The 25,848-nt window shown below is 42.2% G+C and overlaps 1 protein-coding gene across 2 annotated transcripts in view; it reads right to left on the bottom strand.

The window, feature by feature from the left end:
- AFAP1L1 (actin filament associated protein 1 like 1) overlaps positions 1 to 25,848 on the bottom strand; it is a 902,653-nt gene that overhangs the window by 8,271 nt on the left and 868,534 nt on the right. Inside the window, exons 3-15 of one of the 2 annotated variants that reach the window (XM_042454190.1) lie at positions 22,714 to 22,811; positions 20,979 to 21,090; positions 19,538 to 19,636; positions 16,554 to 16,765; positions 14,580 to 14,759; positions 10,891 to 10,986; positions 8,540 to 8,633; positions 7,213 to 7,365; positions 5,512 to 5,723; positions 4,001 to 4,146; positions 2,394 to 2,472; positions 1,794 to 1,905; positions 24 to 188 (exon numbers count right to left, since the gene is read on the bottom strand). In XM_042454190.1, coding sequence (XP_042310124.1) covers positions 24 to 188; positions 1,794 to 1,905; positions 2,394 to 2,472; positions 4,001 to 4,146; positions 5,512 to 5,723; positions 7,213 to 7,365; positions 8,540 to 8,633; positions 10,891 to 10,986; positions 14,580 to 14,759; positions 16,554 to 16,765; positions 19,538 to 19,636; positions 20,979 to 21,090; positions 22,714 to 22,811 — 1,758 coding nt within the window. The remainder of the gene's footprint in view (positions 1 to 23; positions 189 to 1,793; positions 1,906 to 2,393; positions 2,473 to 4,000; positions 4,147 to 5,511; positions 5,724 to 7,212; positions 7,366 to 8,539; positions 8,634 to 10,890; positions 10,987 to 14,579; positions 14,760 to 16,553; positions 16,766 to 19,537; positions 19,637 to 20,978; positions 21,091 to 22,713; positions 22,812 to 25,848) is intronic. The other variant, XM_042454191.1, reaches the window with a different exon arrangement.

Below are 25,848 nucleotides of genomic sequence, written 5' to 3'. Positions count from 1 at the left end.
CCATCTGTACAGCAGGGCCCTACCTGAGCTGCTCTTCATGGCTTCCCGCAGCTCCCGCTTTTCCTTACGCAGACCCATAAGCTCATTCCTAATAGATGCTTTCTCCTTCTCCAGTTTGTCCTTTTCAGTCAGGAACCTCCTGGCATCTTCCTCAGCTCGATTCTTGCCATACTTGTAGTTATTGGCATCTGTGGGCACACACACACAAAAAAGATAACTTTTTTTCATAATGATCTTTATTAGTAATATCATGCAATACAAAAGTGAATGAAAATAAAATTCATTTTGTAATCAAAAATGTTATCTTCGCTTCATGATATCATTTCATGACCCTTGTCGTAACTTCCTTCTGTTCTTGTATTTATGAAGAATGCAAATTGTAGCATAATTGTCCCTTGATATGTTTTTTGTACTAGACTTCACAATAGATAATAGAAAATAGGGTTGTACATATCTATATCTTAGTAACAAAGGGAAAAAACCTAAACTGCACACAATAAAAAGTAACACCACAAAACTTCCTTTTTCTAATTATTTCTCCTCATTATCATAGTTCCTTGCTCTAGTACATTATTTTCCCCAAATTTTCAGCTCCTTTATCAAACTGAAAACCTAAAGTGGTGCAGGATATTCACCAAAATATTCCACTAAGTCAATGGGAATTAAATCGGACAAGAAGAATAAAAAAAAATACAACTAGCTACCAACTAAGAGAAACTATTATAAAATACAATACGGCTGGTATTTTACCCCAACAAAGCTAGCTAAAATTATGCAAATGTAATAATTTATGAAAATGTAAAATATGTTACTTTATTATAGCAAAAAGTTACTGTTAAGAAATGATATCCCCCACTAATTACGAATTAATTAATAGTTATATGAAATGTTTGATTTTCTTTTAATGCATTAAATAATATTGCACTGATTGTAATTACAAGTTGAGTCTCCCTTATCTAAAATGCTTGGGACGGGAAGTGTTTTGGATTTCTGATTTTTTGGGATTTTGCAATACCTCTATTTGCATATAGGTACATAATGAGATATCTTGGAGATGAGACCCAAGTCCAAACACAAAATTCATTTTATGTTTCATATACACCTTATACACACAGCTTAAAGAAAAAAATTTAGACAATATTTATGATACTTATGTGCATGAAACAAAGTTTCTGTACACTGAACCATCAGAAAACAAAGATATCAATATCTCAACCACCCATGAAAAAAGTTCTGGGTTTTGGAATATTTTGGATTTTGGAAATCCAAAACACAAGAGGGAATTCTGGATAAGGAAGACTCAGTCTGTACATGGGAAAAGGGTCCCGTGCCAGGAGAAATGTGGGATATTGAATAAATAAATAAGGATTAAAATAATTTGTCGTAGAATAAATTATTTATAGTCATTTTAATTTATTATAGAATAAGTCTTAATTTCAAATCAACCTGGAAAACTATGAACTTCAAGTAAGCTTGCTTTGTCAGATTAGCACAGACAATAGCAGTGGTAGCAGGGCTAATAATACCAGTGGCAACTAGCTGTCATAAATAAATGATAGGCAAACCCTCTCTCGTGGCCTACATTTCCTGTTCAGTCATAGGTGTAAATAATCTTTGTTCGTTAGGAAGTGGAATGCAAAAGATGAGCAAGCAAGAACAAATTAAAGTGAAGTATTTGCTAAACAAGAGCAAATGCCATCTCCTGCCAATGGCAGCTCTGTGTCTATCTGGCTCCCCTCATACCAGTTTGATAAGGGAGCCGTGACAAGTGGCTGGAGCATATCCCAACTTACTTGAAGCATGGCGTTTAACTTTCACTTGTGGATCTACACGGCGTGATTTCTCACTGCAGGAGGAGCCATGGCGCTTCACCTGGGATCCCAAGGGCCACTCTGACTTTTCCAACTGTACATTGGGAACAACAAAGGCAGAAGGAAGTTGATGTTTCAGATGAGATCACAAAGTACAGTGCAAGTAAACCACCATCTGTGAAGTCGAAGGCTTTCACAGCCGGCATCCATAGTTTTTTGTTGATTTTTCAGGCTATGTGGCCATGTTCTAGAAGAATTTATTTCTGATGTTTTCCTGGCATCTGTGGCTGGCATCTTCAGAGAATGCATTGCCTGAAGAGGCCAGCCACAAATGCCACTGAAATGTCAGGAATAAATTCTTCTAGAACATGGCCACATAGCCCAAAAAACCCTCAATCCATCGTCTTCTTGGTAAATGGAAGCAGCTCATCAAACTTCCTCTGCCCAGGAAATTGTTCCATACTAGTTGCCAAGAAGTTGGCAGGCACAGCAGGATCAGATGTCATCAGGGAGAACAGTGGGATCAGGGAAAGAACAAAGAAGAAAAATCCTAGAATTATGACATCTGTGTGTTTTATATACCTCCACTTTCTCATAAGGGACTTCATCATATAACACACGGGAAGAGTCTGTTTGGTTCTCAGGGGAGGAGCTGGCCCACCTGAAGAGACAAAGAAGCAGACAAAACTGTACTTGTTTTTGCAAAAACAAAAAAAAAAACAAACAAAAACAAACAAACAAACAAAAAAACAAAACAAAAATCCCAAACTCTGAAGAATTTTCTAAGCAACAAAAATTGTACGTATCTTTCTACCAGTGCATTTACAAAATGAATAAAAACACATACACATCATTTGTTGGCTGATAGATGTTGTCTCATTATCGTCTAAATACACAGCCAATCCTGGCATTTTGGATAACACTTGTCAAGGAGCTGGACTGCCTGAAAGAGTCCTGTATCTGTGACAAATCTGGGCTTCCTGCTGCATTGTGTGTGAAATTACCCTTTATACCAGAGGTACAGGGCCAGTTTGGTGTAATGGTATGAGTGTTAGACTAGGATACTGGGAAATCAGGGTTGAAATACTGGCCCAGCCATGGAAATCCACTGGGTGATTTTGGGCAAGTCACCCTATCTCAGCCTCAACGGATGGCAATGGCAAACCCCCTCTGAAGAAACTTGTCAAGAAAACACTATGACAGGGTAACCATAAGTCAGAAACAATACAACAACATACCAGAGATGGGCAATTTTCTACTGTCTGGTGCCAGTTTCCCATTCCCAAGGCAAACTGTGGATTTTGCTGGGCACCCGAAAATAGAGGGACCCCAAATTCCATGAAAAAATTCCAAAATGGAAAATTGCAAGAAGGCAATTTCTGATTTGGAAGGGAAACTGGGCTTTAATGATTTAAAAAGTTCGAGGGGAGGTTGTAATTTGTTTGAAGGCAATTTGCTATTCATGAAAGTTCCAAGAATTTCAATTTTTTAAAAGTTGCCAATCTGGAGGAGCGATGGAGTTTCTGGAGGGTCCAGCAGAAACCCTGGGTTACACAGACAATAGTGCACACTTTAAAACATTTACTAACCCTTTTATTGTATCATATTTCATTGCTGTACTGTATTTTACTGTTTTATTGTCATATTTTACTATATTGTAAGCCGCCTCGATCCTACGGGAGAGGCAGAGTAAAAATAAAATTTCTATTCTATTCTATTCTATTGTGACCTTCCTAATTTAGTATTTACAAACTCCACTCCATGCATTAAAAGATGTTTCACTAGGTACTTACATTTTCTAGACATACAAAAGGGCAATTAAGCAAATAGGATAGAGGATAATGTGTACATGCTCAGTTATTTTTAGAAAGATGGACTAACACTGCAGCACATTCACACCCACAATAAAATCAGAAATCATAACACAGATTTCCTCTGTCTTAGATCAACAACCTCCTTTTCATTACTTTTGCACCCTTGATGACCTACTCTTTCACCTTTGAAATACAAATTTTGCAGGTTGTCAGTTTGATTTGATTACATTGTAGAAACAAGTCTTGGCAGATTGGCGGCTGATACAGATGGGCTTCACAAATTATCTGAGGGTCTTTCAGGTATAAGGAGAAAAGATCAGCCAGGCAGTCTACATCTTTTGCTATCCCACTAGATCACAAAACACTGGCCCTTACATGTACGAGTGCCTCACAGCATTGATGATGTTGGCTATTTTCTCCACATCCACATAATCATAGTGCAAAGCCTCTGGGGTTGTCTGGGAACCAGTTTCAACTAGCAGCAGCCCAAGCCAGCGCCCTAGATCTTCATAGCTGCTTGCCTGAAGGGTTAGACAGTTGTTAAGAGGGAAAAGTAACACATATTTCTCTGAGGAGCAGTAAAAATCATCTTCTGACAAGTAAGCATGGTCAAGTCCATGGCTTTACAGCAGCCATTGACCGTTAACCTCTCCCTCCCATCCTTGTTTTTTCAAATTTACAGCTCACCATCTATTCACCAGAGGACCCTATACAAGACATCCTTGATGCAAAGCTTAGAAGAGTTATTGTTTGTACCACAGTTCTTAGAATCTCCCAGCCAACAAAATTGGGAATTGTAGCCCCATGGGTAACCTTTTTAAGCTCTAACAATATACAAAACTCACATAGCTATTTAGGTTCCCCTAAAGAAGATGGTGAAGACTTACTTCAGGAGTGGGCAACCACTGGACTTCCAAATGTACTACAGTTCCCATCATCCCTTCCCAGTGATCATACATGAAAGAGTTAGAAGCAGGCCCATCATTCCTTCATCATATGCAACTTCCCACTATGCTACTGCTGTGGAAGCTTTTGTAATAGTGTTAGAAAATATCAGCTTACAGTATACTAAAAGAAGGGAAGAAATTAAGGTAGGCAAGTGGTCAAAGACCTGGACCCTGCTTTTAGTTCCAACTAGAAAAGGCCAATGGAATCCATAAGATTTATCTACCTGTTGACTCAGCATTCAACAATTGCCTGAAGAAGACAATTGCTACACTATATTACCAGTAGGTTTATGTTTTTGGCCTGCTTGGAAACATTATGGGTTATTGTCTTTTTCTTGCCGTTGATCCTTTATCTGATCCTGTAATTTTTTTCTGCTTGTTTTCACATGTCTGAATATCTGCTCAGATCATGCTAAGTTCTAGGGCAAGTTACATTGCATGCAGAAGAGTGTGTTACTAGACATATTCATGTATTCATCATAATTTATGATTCAAGTAGTATGAAGTACATGTATTCTTCATAGATGATGAAAGATAAATTACTCCTTTTCGGTAAGAACAAACACTATGTGGGACCAATAAGGAAATGTCAGTGTTAAGAGATCACCTGGTGCTCAAAACAAATGCATCAGGCTGTGGTGATATTATTCATCTTGTTTTAATGCATGCCCTTGTCAAAAATATCACTCCAGGCAGCTGGAGTTCAAATCTTAATTAAACACAGGAAAGGACTATGAGTTCTTCCTGTATCCAAGGCATTGCCATGAAACTCATTTACGTTTTGCAGAATGCCTGGTCATGTCTGCTGCCAGGGCAGCATAAATTGCAATCCAATGCAGACATGCATAGGAACAAGTTCTTGTGACCTCAGTGGCACTTCTGTCTCAGTAGACATGCACAGGACTTCACTGAGAAAAGCCATCAAGAATGAACACTCACCTCCAAGGCAGAGACCTCTTGTCCACTGCGGAGGATGCGAAAAGCAAAGGGGTGCTTGGGGCCCAGGCCTGGTGCCACCTCACAACCTCGTAAGGCAATGGCATTCACATGTGTTCTCAAGTCTGTGCGGTCCTTGTGGAAATAAAGTGTGTTGCCTTTCAAACGACACCAACGTTCCTTCCAGCACTGGTTAATCAGAACATTCAGGTAGCCTTTAAAAAAAAAGAAAAAGCATCTGACAACAGTGCAATGACCAACACTTGAGAAGTGAAAGGAAGATATGAAAAGCCTAAAGGTTGTTTCCTAGGAACCTAGAAAGTATATAGCTTAGGCAGAACAGCTTTGAAATAAGTTTCTGGAGCCTGTTGTGCCTTCTTCTGGGATATCAGCAGGGCAAGCATGTTTATGTACAGACCAGGTAATGATGCCTCAGTTATTCTCAGTGAACAATAGGCCTGCCTAGAATAGTAGCAAAAACTCATCAGCCACCAGAAGCAACGTCTATCTCCCAATCAGTTGAAAAGGCACCCAAGCCAGCTCAGACACTCTGCCTTTCTTAACCCTTCGAACTGAACCCTGACTACTCTTTTGCAAGCGTCCTTGCCAGTCTTGGTTTTCCCAGAGACTGACTGATTCCTCAGCTTCTTGACCTCTGTATTGCTAATTACTCAATGGCTTCTCTCCTCTCACAATGTATTATTTAGGTACCTTCTTAGTTTAGCTCAGGGCTAGGGAATGTTGGCCCTCAAGAGGTTCCTAGGATAACTCCCAACATCCATGATTACTGGCAATGCTAGCTGGGGCTAATTAGAGCTGGAGTTGAGCAAGATGTGGGAGCTATGTATTGCCTGGTGAAGACTGATGGCATGTCTGCCTGAACTAGTATCAGTGAGGTCACTAAAGGGTCTTACAGACAGAGGGCTCTTAGTGCTGGTTAACAAAAAGCTCTATGCAGCTATTCTGTCTTTCTCCCCTTCAAATATTTTATTGGGAATGAAAAAAGATAGAATCAGCAGTAAGAAAATATAAGATGTTGCAAATGAAAGACAGTGTTGTCTGGACTTGCCTGTAAAGTGGAATGACTAAAGAAAGGCAACTGCACAGTAAAACCCCAGAGCCTTATCTGAAAGAACCCCTAAACTATCTTGTCCCTCATAATTACTTAAAATAGATTATGAATAATACTTCTCTATCTTGGTTAGAAAATAGTTGTATCATGCCTTTAAATGAGAAAAATAATTAACAGTGGATCTTTTCCAATATATGGATATCAGTGGAGGGAAACATAATGTAGAAATAAACACCTGTGTATAGAGCCTCTTTGTCTTATGGTGGAAAGGGGGAGGGAAAATGGGTGCATCATCAACAGTGAAGGCATTCTTTGATCAGCTGTAAGGTTTTGGAAAGTGGGGTGTCCCTGCACTAAAGTACTTTTATTATCAACTTGCTGTGCACAGGAAGAGTAAGACTAGGAGTTCCGGGTGCCATCATTTATGAAGCCAACTAATGAACAGTTTCCATATCACCCATGGTAGTCCAGTGCAAGGCAGAGCTCCTGCACTTTTAATAGTTGTATGGAAGAGGAAATCCCAGCATAGCTTATTATGTGAATATTAAAGGAGCAGGATTCCCCCTTCTTTTTTACCTGGCTACCTAAAACCCAGTTGCCTCCCTCATCCCTTCCTGGTTCCTGGTACAAACCACAGCATGGAATGTCTTCTTCTGTAGAGGATGTCTGGGTGTCCTCAGGAGATGGCTTCTTCTTGGAGAAGCTGATAATTCTAGTGATTTTTCTCCCAGCTGCTCGACTTACAGAGCCTTTTAACTCAGCCAAACCACGTTTTTTGCCTTTCCCTAAGAGGAGAAGGAGCAGAACTTAAAATCAGAATATGGTTTCTATGACCCTGAAAAGACCTATCCAAACATCATACGGATCTCCTCCCAACCACCCCCCTCCAAAAATCTAACTCTAGAATATATAATCACAAAATTTGAAATGTCAGACTGATAGAGAATGTTGTGGAAAATATTTATTGGGCTATGATGCAGCCAGAAATGACAGTTCTGGAATCTTCACTTGGGCATATTAAAATTTGGTTAACAGAAGACAACATGGCAGATCCAGAAGAAGACTGTTTCTTATGGTACAACCTTTACAGAACTAGTATGCTCCTCATGACATAGCAGTCTTGAAGAAAAACATGGGACAACAGGCCCACTGATGCTGGTACCATTCTAACTGCGTCTTGCTTTGCTCCCATGTATAGAGCCTCTTAATTACATTTACATCACATGCTTCCTCAAAGAGCTTAGAATGGTTATTTGGTGTTGTTGGCCCTTCATCTTTATCTTTGCAACATCCCTGTCAGGTAGCTTGGACTAAGATAGTGTTTTCCAAGAGACAGTGGCTAAGATCCTGTAATGCAGAGAGTAGTGTAAATGTTCTGTAGGTGGAAATATGTTCTGTCTCTTCTCTCAACCCCCAACTAACAATTTAACTGGTACAGCCCCAGCAAAAGCCATGCAGTGGCTCGTGCAGAGTGGTGTGGTGTGAGGGAATCAGAGACATCATCCACTGAGATCCTGGGCCCCAATGGATGATATAACCAATCTGCAGCTGGATATAAGGACATAGTCAGACACTTCTCTACTTCCTCCTGCTCTTCATCTGTCACTGAATGACCATGGGGGCTGCACTGGACAAACAGTGAATCTAGAGGGGGTCTTTGGTTATGGCAAAGGGGAAAAAAAATAATATCAGCCTCTGCAATTATCAAAAGAAGCCATACACAGGTGTATATTGAACTTATACTTGCTTGTGTCAGTAATAAGATGGTGGCAAATGGCTGGCTCCATGCCACCCAGCATGTTTTGAGGTTTAGAAGCAATTTAAGCTCAGGTCTCTTGGGCTCCAGGCCTACACTCTCACCATTACACCACACTGGTTCCTACTTGCAGCGTTTCATTTCTTGCTGCCTAAACCACCACATAAGGCTCCTAGAAAGGTGTGAAAGTGCTGGGGACTCACCTTGCTCATGGGTCTCCCTCCGAGCCACAGAAGAGCAATTTTCTGCTGTTGCCACACTGTCAGAATCAGAAGTATGCTTGTCCTGAGAGGATCTCTGAGTAAAGGAAGAAAAAGAAAGATTCCAGTATTTTACTGATTCTCTTTTTCCTACAATCTCTTTTCCAGCTTCAGTTGCTTTTAACCTTTAATTGAACCAAGAGTGTTATAGAAGAACCAATATCCAAACAAGCCCCCTTCATAGCTCTGTGTGCTCTTTGCTTCCAAAAAGAATGTTGGCTCAAATGCTGGGCCATCTTGTACTTAAATGCTAAAATACGTTATCCAGCATTTGAGCAGAGCTTAGGAAAGTTCCTTTTTTGTATGACAATGCCCATTATCCCTCAGCCAATGGGTAGGCTTACAGTTGTAAACCACTTAGACACTATTAGTTCAGTATGAATCGGTATATAAATGAAGCTATTTTTTGTTTATGCTCGGTGCAGGATGTTGGAGTATTAGCATCAATGCTTGTTTTGTAGATCTATGTTTCTTTCCTTGAGAAGGGAATTGTCTTCTATGCAGGAACACTGATGTATATCTCTATGGTCATTTGGTCTGTGTGCTTGTAAAGAGGTCACTTCCATACCCTTTCCTTTCTGGGGGGTCAGTAAAGTTTATTACCCTTTGTTCTCCTCTTCCTCTCTCACCAAGCATGGAAGCAGAAACCAGGTTGTGCTACTAAAGATGTTGTTTCTTCTTATTTACACACATGAGGGACTCTTCTACCAAGTATAGTTTTCTCTACTGACTAGTTATTTTTGTAGAAAATGTAGATGTAGCAATAAAGTAAGTTTCTTTTTACCTACCAATTTATCCTGTTTATTATACAGAAGCTCAGATCTTGTTGTTTTTACCAAATACCTGTGGAGTACATGTTTGTTTTTGTTGCTGCTGTTGCTAAATTGATTTAACCACAAATAACCATACCATAATTTATCTAACACAGGACTCCAGGAGTTGAAGTCCAAAAAGTAACATTTCTAAACTCTGATTCCATGGATGAATCTCCCTCTCCCCCCCCAAAAAAACCCACACTATGTTGGAGGATCATGGTGTGTCTACTTGCCCCTTTTTCATTATGGAATTTCATAAACTCTTAGCCCAATGTAATTCTGGTTCTGGTATCAGAATCCTTTGGCCAAATCCCTAACAGCAGAACTAATAATGATCAAGCTAGACATGACTTCAGTGTGCACATTTCCCCCTTTAAGTAAATAGCAGCAGTAGTTGAGAATCAGGAACATATGATACAGATAAGACAAAAGAGTTTTAACCCTTTCTTCCCTGCTACAATCCTAAAGAAAATCCTCACCCACCACCACCATCTGCTATTTGTATCAGGATTTGGGCTTTCTTCCTAACAGATAGCAGATTTTTGGGGACTATGCTGCAGGGGGTGAGAGATTATACCTAGTTTGTCTCTGAGGACTTTTCCACATGGGGACCTATGTGCATCCATCCCAAAAGTGGTGGCAACCCAGAATAGCAAGCCCAAGAGCACAACAAGGGGTTAAAAGCACATTACTTAGGGTCAGATTTGAATTTGGGTTTCAAAAGGAGACAAACAAATCCCCATTGCCAGCGCAGAAATATCTTTCCTGCACATGCTCCAAACTGTCATTTCCACAGGCGCCTCCCCCCCCACATGCCCCAGGGAGGAAGGGGGAGCCAGGGGGATCCTCTTTGCCCCAAAAGCCCCAGAAACTGTTTCAGATGAAGGCAGAATGAGGCTTCCCTTTGCAAACTCCATAAAACCACAAAGACACACACACACAAGAGAGAGAGAGAGAAAGGAGGGGGCTGGGTCCATAAGCTTGTATGATTCCATAGAGGGCTGATTCTCCCCGATGCCCTCCTTTTCCAGGGCATGTCCTCCATTTCTCCCTCCTGTCCAGAAGGACTTCCAAATCGTCCGCTCTCTGCCTTCTCCCAGGAGCTGGGTGAGGCTAAAGAGGGGAGTGTGTGTGTGTCTGTCCCTTTAAGAAAAGAGCATTTTCCCTCTTTGGCACAGCAAAGCACCTTGGGAAACGAATGCATCTGGAGGCTTGCATTTCCAGACGGCTGGGATTATGTGAAGGGAGTGAATTTGCAAGCAAAATGGACATGCAAATATGGTAGTTTTGCAAATTTGCTCATTTCTTGATTCACCTCACATTCTCCCTGGATTCTGTCTGGATTGCATGCAGCGTCATGTGATAAGAAGCTGTGAAATTGTCCCTAATACTCTGGATGACCCTGCATTGGAACCACTTTAATCTTCCAATTTTTCTAGTGTGATAAAGTCATAAGAGTATGTAAACCAAATATACTACCTTGTCATGGTCCATCTTGCATGTGAGCAATGGAGATGTGGGAACTTCGGTTCTACTTTGTCCACTTCCAATGGGACTGCTGAGTTCCTTTATCACCTGTGGGAGGACAATGCTGAGTGCCAAGACAATGATAACATTGAAACACCCCTCTGCTATAACCAGGTTCACTTTATCTCAAATCATATTTCCCAAGGCACATTACATCCCTCTCTTGTAAAGTACCTGCTTTCCTTTAAAATTTAGCAACTGAAGAGCTAGATCTGCCTCCTGGATCTGTCTCCCCTAGTGACCCAACCTTCCAAATTATAGTAAAGGCTCTGGTGAAATGTTTGCCCATACTTCCTCTCATGAGGAAAAGAAGAGAAGATGTTCTCAATTTGGAATGGATGAAGTTAATCCACACCAACATTCTCTTTTTTTCTCTCTCTCTGGATGTATCCACATTGGAGAAATAAAGTAGTTTGACATCACTTTAACTGCCATGACTCTATCTTTCAGCATCTCGAGATGTGTCGTTTGGTGAGGCACCAGAGCTGTCTAACAGACCAGGCTGAATCTCCACTGAACTAGATCCTAGGTTTCCACAGGATGGAGCCATGACAGTTAAAGTGATGTCAAACCTCTGTATTTTTGCAATGTGGCAGATCTCCCTCTCTTTCTCTCTCAGTTTCTCCCCCTCTCCCTCTCTCTCCCTGTTTATTTTTTTAATAAATGGTTCCCAGAAGTTCCAGAGTATATATCCTCCATAACTGTGAAATCCTACACTGTATGCAGTTGATACCAACTTTATGGAGCCTGCTCACTTATGGCATGGTCAATTTGCACAATAAATAAACCTTCTTAGATTGCTGTATGATGAATAAAAGCAATGTCTGAGAATACAGAAATCAAATATTCCTGTCCTATATAAGGTGAATTTTGTCCTAATTTATCCCAGTCAGCACAAGAAGAAGTGAGAAAAATCACAAAGGCCCATTAGTATCTCACCAGTTCACTGGCTGGATGTCTATACTTTTTGCTCATCTTCTCTTTAGTTTCTGTAACATTTCAGTGGAGGATGCTGACACAAGCTTTGTTTTAAAGGAGATTCCGGTCAAGACCAGAAGTATGGGACAATAGCCTCTCCTTAATTTCTTCAGCACACCCATTTCCTACCCTGTCACGTTCACAACTAGGTTACTGTAAGGCCTTATAACAAGTTAACATGAATTAATGTTCTCTGCCCAGGTGTATTATTTCAGGGGAGGTGAGTTCTCAGAGACATGGTTGGGTTTAGCCAAAACACCACTGTGTCAATTGGAAGGGTGCCGACTTTGTATTTAACTTTCTGAGGAAAGGAGTTCAGCTGGATCCCAGGCCAAAGGTGTGGGAGTGCTTAGAATCAGTGATATATGTATGAATGATATATGCATGATACATGCAAGAGCTGAAAACTCTGAAAACACCTAAGAACAGAGACATTTAAATGCAAATGTTCTCAACAGTACTAAAGCCAAAGAATGCTTGTTCTGCCAAGAGTGAAAATAAACTAAACTACAAAATACATGAAATGAAGCTTCTTCAGTCCCTGTGCTCCGAAGTCTAATAAATGTTACCTACATTGCACATATCATTATGTTTCATCCAGCTCAGTCACTTAAACATCATCGAGTGTGAAACAGCTACTTTTTTTGAACTAGCTCAGCCAGAATGTCAACCTTAAACCTGGGAAGTTGTGGACAGAAAAGCCATATTGCCACAATGCTCTCATTTGTGTCGCAAAGCTGAGCAGGATAAGACCCATAAAACTCCTTCCACAGAACTCCTGTTAACATCTCCCTCTCATTATCCATGCCCCCTCAACTGTTTATCTTATCTGTTAAGAGGGCTGACCTGTGAATGATGTCTGTCATTTTGGCTTTGGTTTTCACTGTTAGAGTATCAGAGGAAGACCATGGAGATCCACCCTCAAAACCCCCCCTCATCTATGAGGTGACTGTGCTTACCACACAGGGTTACTGTGAAAATAAAATGGGAGAGAGAAAACCCTCTATACCACTACATGGAAAAAGAGTGGGAAATAAATGGAATGAATGGATAGATAAAAAAGATATGCTGAAATGGGATTGTGTTCCCGTGTGTGTGTGTTGTACCTTCAAGTCGTTTCTAACTTATGGAAACCCTAAAGTGACCCTGTTGTGGGGTCTTCTTGGCAAAATTTGTTCAAAGGAGGTTTGCCATTGCCTTCCCCTGAGGCTTAGAGAGTGTGATTTGCCCAAGGTCACCCAAAGGGTTTCATGGCTGAGCTAGGAACCAAACCCTGGTCTCCAGAGCTGTAGTCCAGTGCTCAAACCACAGTGGTTAAATTCATGTCTTGTTTTTCTCCCAAGACATTCAAGATAGTGTATGGAATTACCTACCTCCCCATGCTGTCATCTTCCCAACAATCATATCAACTAGATTAGACTGGGGGTAACACCAGCATGGCATTGTAGTTTGAGTGATGGAGTATGACTCTGGAGAGCAAGGTTTGATTCCCCACTTGGGCATTAAACCCATTCACTGACCTTGGGCAAGTCACACACTCTCAGTCTCAGGAAAAGACAATGGCAAACCTCCTCTGAACAAATCTTGCCAAGAAAAGCCATGATAGGGTCACCTTAAGGTTGCTGTAAGTTGGAAAATACTTGAAGACACACAACAACAACAACAACAACAACAACAACCCAGTCCTTTTTTGACACAAATGTAACCACTGCACTAGACTGGTAATGAGGAGCCTACATTGTCCTTAACCCTATTCGCATCACAAGGAAGTGCCAAATTCACTGCTCCCACAAGAGAAAGAAGACAGACCTCACATTCCAGAGAGACAACCCCCCCCCCCCCCCCCGCACTTTGTATTTGGGATGCTCCACATTGTCACCCCCAAAAAATGTGTGGAAAGAAAGAGAAACAGAGAGAAATACAGAGAAGTCAGACATTAAACCCGTAAAAATAAATGGCACTTATAAACCCCTGTTTCTAGAACAGGTGGGGGGAACTAATCAGAGTTGGGTGGGGTAGAGAAAGGAGACAAATGCTATTAAGTGATGCATTATAGTTTCACCTCTCCCAGCCACCACTGAATGGGTGACTTAATCTTATAGGGCTTCCTACTGATCTTGTGCTACTTTAGAACAAAAGCAGGAAAAAGTAGGGGTGGGTGGGTAAGCAAACACTTCCTCTCCCTGCCCCATCACTGTACAATTTCAGACTAGCAGGAGTGGCAAATGGTATAGATCTGCCCTACTGGCTGGCTTCCCCCTCTTCCCCCTCACAGCTGGTGCTTCAGTTCAGCAGTCACAGATAAGAAAGTCCCCTCCCTAGAAAAGAGATAACAGTGTTTTCTTTCCCTGCCTTGCCCCCCACAGGACTTGGCTGCTCTTGCCCACCTCAGAGAGTGATCATAGCCAGAAAACATGGTCATAAAATGAATATTGAGGGTGTTTTAAAGCAAGAGATTGGAGGTGAAGGTGGGATGAGCTGCATAGAAAGGGGAGTTGGAAAGAAGGGGTTATGTTCTCCTGGACACAGCTTAAAGTTCTTTTTGAGAGGCTGCAACTCCCAGAATCTCTCAGTCAGTGTGGCCCAAAAGAGAGCTGGGGTGGAGGGAGGGAGAACTACTTTTCCTCAAGTTGTGCTCCCATGAGAGGTGCTGAGAGATATACCTTTAGCCACTCCTCAGCCTGTTCTTTGCTCTGCACAGCCAGCACCAAGGCCTCTGCTCCTGGCAAGGAAAAGCGTAGCTCATGCTTCTTACGGCGTCCATCTTTTGGCACGTAGACAACATTGCAAACGCCCAGGGGGACCTCGAGGTGTGGCTGCCGGTGCTTGGAGCTTTTGTAACACTAATGTTGGAAAGAAAGAGAGAATTCATCATTCATTCAGCCAAATTAATTCAGCACATCCTCACCAACCTCTGGATCTTCTCAGGCTGCTTAGAACAAGCAGAACAATACTGGGATTTTGAAGGTGGTGGCAAAAGCCGACATAGAATCAAATGCATAGCCATAAAACTATCCCGAAATGTTGTGACAGCGAACAACAAGAACAAAAAAACAACAGATGATCTCTATTTCCCCCAACTCCAAATCATTGTTCTAGCACTTCCTACCCACCCAAAATGAGGTGCCAAGTGTCTGCCACTGTGATTCCATGGGTCTGGGGGAATATGAAGCAGGAAAATATGTTCTCTCTTATGGGCCCTGGCCACTTTCCCCTTTCCAAATAAACTCTGGGGAATTAATAGAAACTGGAGAATTGTGATTGAATTTTTAACAATGTTTGCTGTGGGGGTGGGGGTGGGAGTGAATAACAACAAGGACACACAATTGGCAGGAAAAGGCCACAACTTTATTGAATAAGCAAGCGAGAGGCTTGGCCTGAAAAGCATAAGGTCCGGATCTGTCATCCACCAGCCCATGTTGGTCAATAAACTGCATTGTGCCTGGTCACAGCTAGGCTTTGGGATAACAGAGGGGTAACCAACTTAACGTGTGTTGCCACAATGGTTGCTGGTAATGAGCATATGAGCATCTCCACCCTTGTCACTGGGGAATGCTGAATCGATGTTGGCCCTGCACTGGCAACATCGCTACTCCCTCGGCACCCCTGGGTCCCTGATGGACTCCCGATACAGTGCTCCGCAGCACAAGAAACTATGCTTATCAGATCCAAGACCTATGCTACTGCTACAGAAAGCAACTGCTGCTGCCAGAAAACAAAGAGAAAAACAAAAGGAGAAGCGAGTACTGGGAACATGGCCTCAACCGCCACACAAAGACCAGAGGAAACTCTGTAGTGCAAACTCGCCCATGCCGCCGCTGCCCCCGCTGCAGCCTAACTGCTGCTGACAGAGGTCGACGATTGCTTTGGAGAGTCAGCCACGTGCTGCCTCTTCCAGAGCCGAATCAAAATGGCACCAATAACCAGCAGCGCATGGCCCTATAAAGGCCGCTTGGCCAATCAGCAGTCAGGAACCCAGTGGGATGCCCCCCCCCCCCCCCAGCCTCCCAGCCAGTCACGGGGCTCACAGCCCCCGACACCAGCCAATAGCAGGCACTTCCGCTCCTAGTGGATCCTGGGAGTTGTAGTCCAACTGAATAGGAAGTGGCCCGGCCACCCAATCGCGCGGCACTTCCGCTCCCAGGGCACCTGGGAGTTGGAGTCTGGCCCCAGCTGTAGTGCTGGCCTGCCTGCCAGCACACAGGGTGCAGTATACCTGCTCCACCACGGAGGACCGCCAGCCAGGGCTGCCCCTCTCCCGCCCACAGTAACTGGGTTGGCCCAGTAAGTCGGGTGGCCTCATTTGCTTCAACTTAAGTTTTTTTACAGACATCTGTCAAAGGGCCACTTTTGGGGCAGAAAACTTTCAGCTTCTTAGCCAGTGAGAAGCTATATTAGTCAGTTTCCCCCCTAAAAATCCCTTCTGTTCCCCACCCCGCAGTAGCCAACTCAGATAGCATCACTCCCCAGAAGAATGGACCTTCTCCAGTCATGTTCCTGTATACACAAGAAATTGTTTCCAAGACATCTATGGCTCATTAGTAGGATCTTTTCCCTCCCTAGAACATTTTAGTGCTCTCTCTCTCTCTCTCTCTCTCTCTCTCTCTCTCAAACACACACACACACCACTGACTCACTAGGAGTTTGTTGTCCTTGATGACCGTCAGCTGCTTGGCCCATTGCCCGAAGCGCTTCTTACGCAACAGGAAAGCACAAATCCTGCAGTCTTTCACCAGGTTCATGGAAGCTTCCTCTGATGGCCACTGGTGTGTTAACCTCTGGCCTTTCCCATCCTCCTCATCCTCATCGTAAGACTCATAGGAGCTACTCATTGCATCAGAGTCATTGTCTGCAAAGAAAGAGGTAAATGGTGGTCACCCAGGATGCTGCTGCCAATTCAGGCTGGCCTAAGACTTTGTGTGTGGAACAGCCAGTGAGAACCCATCCCTCAAAGGCAGTAAATTTATTTTGGCCCATGAGGCAGAAATTCAACAGGTACTTCTCCCTTTACATACAGTAAAAGCACACTAATAGCAAATTAAATAACTAACAGGCCTGAATCCTACTGGCTAGTCTCTACTAGAGTAGACCTACTGAATCAACTGCTGAATAATAAGACATATGTAAATCTCATATTGTTAGGACTAACAATAGGACTCAGGCCATAATTTGCTGCCATTTCAGGACATTCAAAGGACACAGTTCTCTTGACTAGTACAATTATACCAGTGGAAGAGGTCATGTTGGCATAGATGCTATGGTGGCTGAAGTAAAATAGCTACCACAGTGGTAAGATGGCAGTGGAAACCATCTCCTCTGGGCGAAAAAGCTGCCTTGCCAGCTTCTGAGCAGCTCAGGAGTAAGGAGGTCGTCTTTCTCTTCTGACCAAGGCCCGGTACAAACCGCCCCCAAAGAGCAGACTGGTGGCGGCCTGTTTACCTGCGGAGGGACGCCGCAGCAGCCAACCTGCCAGGTGTCCCTCCGTCCCAAAGAGAACCCGGAAAAACTGGGTTCTTTTTAGGATAGTGCACACACGTGGTGCATTCGTGACATAAGCGACATGCAGCAACATCTATATGCTGCACATCGCTTACATCATCATGATGCATACCCCCATGTGGACCAGATGCCACCATGATACTGCCGCATGACATGCTAGGGCTTGGGAGCATGTGATTACTGTGCGTTTCTGAACCTTAGTATTGGCGGCTCCACACCGCTTTGGGCCTGTCTCTCCCGGGCCCAAGAGAGCTTTTGCCACATACACACACACCTGTTGCTGCTGCTGCTGCTGCAGAAGCAGCAGCAATACACTAATTGAAAAAGTGCCTTAGACTGGCATAGCAGATTTTTATATCATTATAAGTGACCAGCAGGATTCTCGCCCAAATTTGCTTCCTAAGGCAATCGCTATTTCACTCTGCCTAATGATAGAGCTTGCCAACATCACAGGAGGAAGCTATTTTGTACAAAATTAGACCATCCACAGCAGTATTTCATGGTGCATCTATACTGTAGAAATAATGCACTTTGACACCACTTTAAGGCTGTAGCTCCATCCTATGTAATCTTGAGATTTGTAGTTTTACAAGGTCTTTAGCCTGTTCTGCCAAAAAGTGCTGGTGCTTTGCAAAACTACAAATTCCAGGATTCTCTAGGATGGGGCAATGCCAATTAATGTGGTGTCAAACTGCATTATTCTACAGTGTGGATGTATCATCAGTATCATTTAGAGTGAGTGGCAGTGGACCTCCTGTGTTTCTAGAAGAAATCATTTTAGTTCTATCTCAAAACAGCTGCATGACAAACACCACCAATGTATACTTTATATATGGAAGAATGCCAGTAACCTGCTTAAAGGATTGCTTCTACAAGCTGTTCTTTTGTGTTTAAAGTTAGTGGGGCCCACTGGGCATTTTACAGAAGAAGTAATAGTCTGCATTTCTTTTCTTTTGTTCCAAGTTCACCTATAGCTTGCAGGCTAGGTTCCAAAACCTGCGTGCAATGGCTTCTGTACTGGTGTCTTATGGGTCTTACCAGTTCAGATATGTTCTACCTGGAACTTGCCAGGTTGGAACATGGAAAGAAAGGAGATTCAGAACCATGTCTGCAAGGAGTTTATCTATGGCAGCCGTCTCCAACTTGATGCTGTACAGATTTGTTGGACTGCAACAACCAGCATCCCCAGTCACTATGGCTAGTGAAGAAGCCTTCTCTGTGGAGAAGTAATTTCAGGCATGCATTCTGCCTCAGCTGAAGCCAGATTTTTCTAAAACAAATAGACACATTCTTGCTATCATGTCTCACTGTCTCAATGTCCCATAGTTTGCTTTTTCTTATAAGCTCTGCTTTGACTTTACCAAGTGTTGGACTTTTCACTGGGATTTCCCAGTTACAGTCTGGTTTAATAAACAAACAACACTGCAGTTCAGACTAGAGTAAATATACCATTTCAGATTATATCTATAATTTTCAAAGTTCAAGCTAGCTATAACCATTTTCTAAATTTACCCACAAATTAAGATAGTCTCCAGTTGGAGTATTTTTACATGGATGTAGGAAAAGGCTGGGTTATTGTGGTGTCTCTCAAAAGAAACAACAGAGATTTTTGCAAGGTGTAGCCTGATTGCAAATAACATGAGATATAAGTTTTGGCCAATGCTCTTAAGCGTAGGCAATTCAAATATTGGCTCTATTGGCCACATACAACTCCTTAGTTGATCTTGTTTTAGGCTTAACATTTAAGGGACAGGCTCTTCTATGCTACAAGATTGTGCAGGCAATATTTGATGAACAGAAATGTTGGGAATTGTATATGGAAAAGCCTGCACATTAGCAACTGCTGTCTCTATATACGCCATGTTGCTCAATCCTACCATTGGCTAACAAAGAACTTTCTTGTCTGTTACAGCATGTGAAGACGAGGATTCAACATTCCTCATTTTCTATTCTCTGTGAAAAACACAAACTGCACCACAGTGCAACAGGCATATGATAGTCTAGGACTTTCAGATATCCTTTGACTGTATGCATTCTTGGGGCCAATAGTTCAGCATTTAACAGTCAGAGGATTCCATTCCTCCTGTGGTTTCACAACATGCATTTTTGCAGCGCTACTTACAAGAGTTCTTCTGTTCTCCATTTATTCTGGTGACAGGGTAGTTGCTATCTGCATCCTCATAATATCCATCCTCTATTGAGTTGGGGGGACTGGAGCTATCTGTTGAAAAAGCAGATGGGATATGCTCAGACCCCTGCCCCACATCAGGTCACTCAGTATGTGGATGATTTTCCCTGTGGCACAAAATCTGAGGCCGGAGGGGGAATATTTCAGTAGAAAGAGGTATTGAAATCAACTTTCTTGCCAGGCCAGGCACAAAGAATTACACAATGAAGTGCTGCTGACTGGTAATGAAGTAAAAAAGGGAAACAAGCAGCTGGGATGGCACAGCTCAAAAGAAGGTAAACCCGCAAAGTATTCTCTAGCATTTGGAAAAGTTATCTCTTAAGAGTACAACTCCCACTGGTGATCCTGGCTAGGATCAGTGGAGATTTCAGAAGTTGTAATCCCCTCAAGTAATGATTCCAAGCTTTGGCCCTCTTCCAGTCAATCTCCCCACCAGTTCTTAAATGGTTAGCAGATACCACAGCCCTCAGAAAAAGGGATAACATAGAGATTGCTGTCTGGCACATTTCATTATTTCTCCCTGCAAAAAAGCTGGCTGTTTCTTGACACCTTTCCTGATACTACCCTCCAGGTCACAGTCATTATTAGAAAGCACATACTGGCACAGGGCTTACAACAAGCATTGCACTCCAGCCCCTTTGTTTTGCTTCTTTAACACATTCTAGTGGCCCTAGTGGTCTCTTCCAACTCTACGATTCTATGATTCTATCAGAACTCAAACCATATGATGGGCTGACCCTCCTGGACCTGAGTCAAAACCTGTCTCTCTCCTGTGTTCCCCACAGTCTCTCCTTCATATCATCTTCTGGACTTTACTGAGGGAAGTCTGTTGCCACCATATCACCCCCCCTCCCCGTTCCTGATACTGCCCATGGCATAAATACCAGGAGAAACAGTTCACTGAGAAATCTTATAGGTTTCTCCTTATGTGTTGGTCTATTTAAAGTTGTTTCTGAGGGTCACCAGGTCTCAGGATTTATGCCTGTAAAAATAAACAAGAGCAGGTGTCTCCACCTTTGCTTAATCTTGCAATCAAATTTGGGGGTGATGGGGGAATTGTTAAGACGCCTCACATTTCTGCCACTCAGGGTTTACTGGTATGTATCCAGGCAAGCCTGAGTAAACAACTACTTGTGACATCTGAAAAGACTGGGAGAGCACAAAGAAGCAGGAAAAGGAGTGTGACAGCTCCCCCCAATACAAGCGCCATTTCCTTCCAGGGGCCTATAAATTATAGGGCTGTTCACTTGTCAGACACCTGGGAGGAACCTTTGTTTTCCTAAGCTGATATGGGAGTGCCAAGGGGGGAAAAAGCAGTTTCAAGACTCAGACTGCTGTCTGTTTTTCTCACTCTCCAAGTCCCAATTAGACTTACTGTGGGAGGTAATGTATTCTGGGGCTTTGCCTGGGCCCAGTGGCAGTGCCTCCTCATAATAATCTTCAGGAGGAGGTGTGGTAGGCAATGGTGGAGGTGGCTCCCCTGAAACCTGTAGGAAAAGCAAAATGAGGGAACTAGCATGAATGGCAAATCAGGAAGTGCCACGCTCTTGCTATTTGCCCCAGCACATAACTCTCAAGTAGGTATGTTCATGTAGAGCAACTTGATCCACCTGATTCTAACCATGTCTGTGTATGACTAAAGATCAACTGCAGTTAGGGTTGCCAGTGAAAACTGGAAAGGACTCCTGGACCATTAATAGTTGTCTAGAAGGAGGAATGTCAGCAGATGTGGCTTGCCATGCAACTAGGTAACAAGAAGGACTTGCTGAAATTCCCTCTTTTGCACAACCACTACAGGTACTGGAGCAATCTACAGTTTTCACTCTGACAACCCTAATTGCAGGGTCAATGTGAACTGGACAATTTTCATGGCTAGTTTGTGGTGCCTGCCTTGCAATTCATAAGATTAAGATATTGACACAGCTGCTATATGAAGCTGCAGTGTAGGTCCTCTCAGATATGGTAGTATTGGACTCAGTACAACATAGATTTGTAACAAGAGTTCAGGGAATTCCAAATCTTTCTCCAAGGTAGTTGTACATATAGAGTCTCCATGCTGCTGAGTTAAAACTTTGGCCTAGAAAGCAGCCATTCAATATTGGCTCAAAATAATTTTTCAGCCAGTTTCCCCTTCAGATTTCATGGCATATGAAGAAATGAACCCAGAATCATGGGCTACAAAATTCTGTCATCTTGTATCTAATTTGAGATTCTCAGTGAGCTATTTGGTTGGAAAAAGTTATAATGGTGCCCAAACAGAAGTTCCAAGGCATTCAGCAGACACTGATCTTTGGGAAAATGCTACACTAGTGTTTAACTATAGCTCTGTTATATTATATCTTTGAAAATTGCCCCTTTATTTAGTTTTTACTTGCCCATATGTCCTTAAGATCCTTTTAACTAAGCGCAGACTGAATATGTCATATCTAATGTAAATCAAAATGTGATATGATGGCAGACCCAACACAGATAGACAACGCTCATATGCCTATAGAAAGATGGAAGACTTATGTCTTTTTCCCCTGAATGACCTTTGTATTTAGGTTTAAGAACTCAATACCTTGACTCACTTATTGTTCATAGTAGAGATGCTATCTCATCACAGAAAAAATAATGTTTTTATTAGCAGGAACTGACTATTAAGTGTTCCAAGCATGTCAAGTTAGCCCTTGATAGAGAGAGGAACAAGATATAAGAAGATATAATCTCAGACCTATTTTGCATGTTTTTATTACCAATTCAATTATTTTATCTTAATTATGTTTTAATATGGTATTGGCTTGGTTTCATGGCTGCACGCAAAAGCCTGGATGGCCAAAGCAGAATAAATTTGAAGCATGTTTTAGTCACATGGCCATTCCAGGGCTGTTGTGGGGTTTTTTTTGGAGGAGAACATTGTCCTCACTATTGTCAATTTTGATAGATCCAGATGGGCCTTAAAGCATCAGCTGGTCACATGGGGAAATAACTAAATGAGGTTTCCCGCACATACTGTCTTTATTATTAGCACTGCTCTTTCCAAGATGGTCTGAGAAAGAGTTCTGTCCAAAAGTCTGGCGAGCCTGTTAAAAAGCTCAGTTATGGAGAACTGGGGAATTAACAGGACTTACACTTTTAGCCAACTGACTCCTTGAAAGCTCCAAGCTGATGCCTTCTTTGGCATCTCCATCATCCTCTTGCATGTCCTGAAGATTGCTCAAGTCACAGTCTGGGAAGAAGGTTAGAAACCAGGCACTGAACAATGTGGTAGTGTTGAAATCTGAACATGCATTTTCCCTCTTGCATCACACAGCCTTCCATCTTTCCTTCTTAATGCTACACGTAGTGCTCCCTTCCAAGAATTGCAAATCCAAATGCTTGTGCCTAGAAGAGCACAGGGCACTGGATTTGCTCAATCCTTTACAACTCAACAACTTGGAGAGTGCAGAAAGGGGGGAGATGTGAGGGGAAGGGGAATAGAAAGCGAGGGGCAGCACTCCTGTCTCAGAACTCAGAAATAATGAGGTACAAATAATTGGTGATTTGTAATTAATTCATTTTTACAATAACAAATGTAGATCTAAATCACATGACAATGGTAACTTAACAAGGAATAACTTCACCCCGTTTGCAGCATAACTGTAAGTTTCTAATACTGCTTTTATGGTTATGGGGCTGTGGCATCACGAAATGATTGAGGAGGAACAGTACTTGGTTCAAGATCTGGTTTGTGCTATGCTTTGTACTAATAGCAATAGCAAACAAGTACATTTCTATACCGCTTATCAGTGCATTAAGCACTCCCTAAGTGGTTTACAATGTATAAGGTAATTGCCCCCAACAAGCTGGGTACTCATTTTAGTGACCTCGGAAGGATGCTAGGCTGAGTTGACCCTGAGCCCCTGGCTGGTACTGAAGTCACAGCCTTGTGATTTATGAATGAGTGGCTGCAGTACAGGCATTTCACCACTATGCTACTTAAGTGATCAGAAGAAGAGGACATATTGGATGGCAGGCCAATGGTTTAAATCATCCTGATGTGTTTTTTAAAAAAGTAATCCAAAATAATTTACCTTAATTCTTAATAACTGTAACTACTTTTAAAAGTAATTTCCTAGTTTTGGCTTAATATAAGGATGGAAACATTCTGAGATCAGCTTACATGAGTTCAAAGATGATCGTATATCAAGATGCTCCCTGTATCTGGATATTTAGGATAATTATAATTTAGGGATATTATGCTTGGTGCAGTCTCTACAATAACACTCAAATACACCGAGTAAATACACAGTGGAAATAGGAGCTTCAAAGGGCTGATAATCATTTAAGACTAAAGTTGGAGACGAAAGGGTTAATCCCCCCACTGCAATTTTACACCAAGGAGCTGCCATTTGATTTTTTAAAAAATGCACATATTAAATGCAATGACATATCTCATACCCACTTCTAGCTGAGCCTTCAACCTCAGTAAGCAAAAAAGGGAACTACTGCAGAGGATGCAAACAGGTTTAGGAATTATTGGATATTGGTGAGGGTGTCTAAATCCCTACTGAACATTTTTGTAAAAAAAAAAAGTGTGGTGATTTTGATCAGTTGACATAGTTCAAAAGGGGTAGAATTCAGAGATACAGAGGCTGTACAGGGGTGGAGGGGGGTGTGGCATCCGCACAACACATACCCCAACTCTGCCTCCATGCCAGCGTGATGCTGCATGTTCCACCACATGGCGAGTGGCATCATGGTGCTCCTTTGGTGCTGCGTCCAGATGCAACACCAAAAGAGTGCCAAAAAGCCGCGGTGCCAGCAGCTATTGCACTCTTTCCATGGCGCAAAATGGAATCGCTTTTTGCGGCTCCTTTTTGAGGCATGAAAAGGCCAGATTGGGGGCACGGCCCTGATCTGGAGAAGAAAGAGGCGGGGGCAGTCTGTTCAGCCGCACATTCGTGCTAGTCCAGAATATCAGTATCCAAAGGGATCTTGTAGTATTTTTGAGACTGTTTGAGCAATAGAAGTTGTTGCATAAGCTTTTGTAGACTTGGTGAATCTGAGGAATCTGCTACAACTTCTTTTGCTTAGTTAGTCTCAAAAGTGCAACAAGATCCATAGTACAGAAGATTGTACACCAAGATATACATTCATTCATTTATTTAATCTTTTTTTCTTTGACAGTAAAATTTATTGCCCGCCTTTCTTCTAATGAGCTCAGGGCAGCATACAAGTTTTCTTTCTTCCCCTCTTTATCCCTACAACAACCCTGAATGAAAGTTATGGCAAGTATGGCAGGTCACTCTAAGACATCCATTGAACATGGTTCAATGGGGACCAGAACCCAGATCTCACAACTCCCAATCCACTACAGCACAGACTAGGGGTATGAGGAAAGCTACCCAAGCTAGCTTACAACAAATCAGAATGAATAGAGCAAAAAACCCCAACTATTAGTATGACAATTAGAAAACTAACAGCAATTCTATTAAAAGACATAAAGCAAAAACAGTTTTAAACATATTTGTTGTTGTGTACCACTAAGTCATTTTTGACTTATGTTGATCTTAAGGTAAACCTATCATTGGGTTTTCTTGGCAAGTTTTTTCAGAGGGGATTTGCCGTTGCCATCCTCTGAGGCTGAGAGACTGTGACATGGGTTTCTGTGCTTAAGTGAGGAATTGAACTCTGATAAACAGTGTCCTAAAAGCACAGCATACACCATTAAAAGCCACTTCTGCACCATAAGTTAAGAGCCAAAGACCTGCCTAAGTCAAAAGGTTTTTGCCTTCCAGGGGAAAGAGAACAGAGAGGGGACCAAATGAGCCTCTCATGGGAAGGAATTCTGCACCTGGAAGCAGCCATTGGGAAGGCTTTCTCTTGTGTCCTCACCAAATGGGGCAGACACTTATTTTGAGCAAACAGGAATATCTGAATTCAAGAATAGACATCATTGAGTATTAGTAGTGGGATACAATGGCTCACCAGCTTCATTTTTAAAAATTATTTTGCCCTGTGGGAATTACTTAGGAGGACAGATGGAAAGAAACAGCAGAGTCTGTAACACAAACTCCAATGTGTTACAGACTGATCGTTATTATAATTTTAAAAACAAATACTGTGTTAATGGTTACTGGTCATCAACAATTAGTTCACTGTGATTAACATGGTACTCTCAATTTTACTGTAATTTTTACAAAAAGCAACAAAAATGATCAACCCCCCAATGTAATGTTTTTGCAATAATGAACATTGTTCACTGTACAAAAATTACAATGCTA

The sequence above is a fragment of the Sceloporus undulatus genome, chromosome 2 (genome assembly GCF_019175285.1).
Source record: "Sceloporus undulatus isolate JIND9_A2432 ecotype Alabama chromosome 2, SceUnd_v1.1, whole genome shotgun sequence".
Lineage (NCBI taxonomy): Eukaryota > Metazoa > Chordata > Lepidosauria > Squamata > Phrynosomatidae > Sceloporus > Sceloporus undulatus.
The sequence above is the reverse complement of the archived record's forward strand: the minus strand, read 5'-3'. Positions and strand labels throughout refer to the sequence as shown.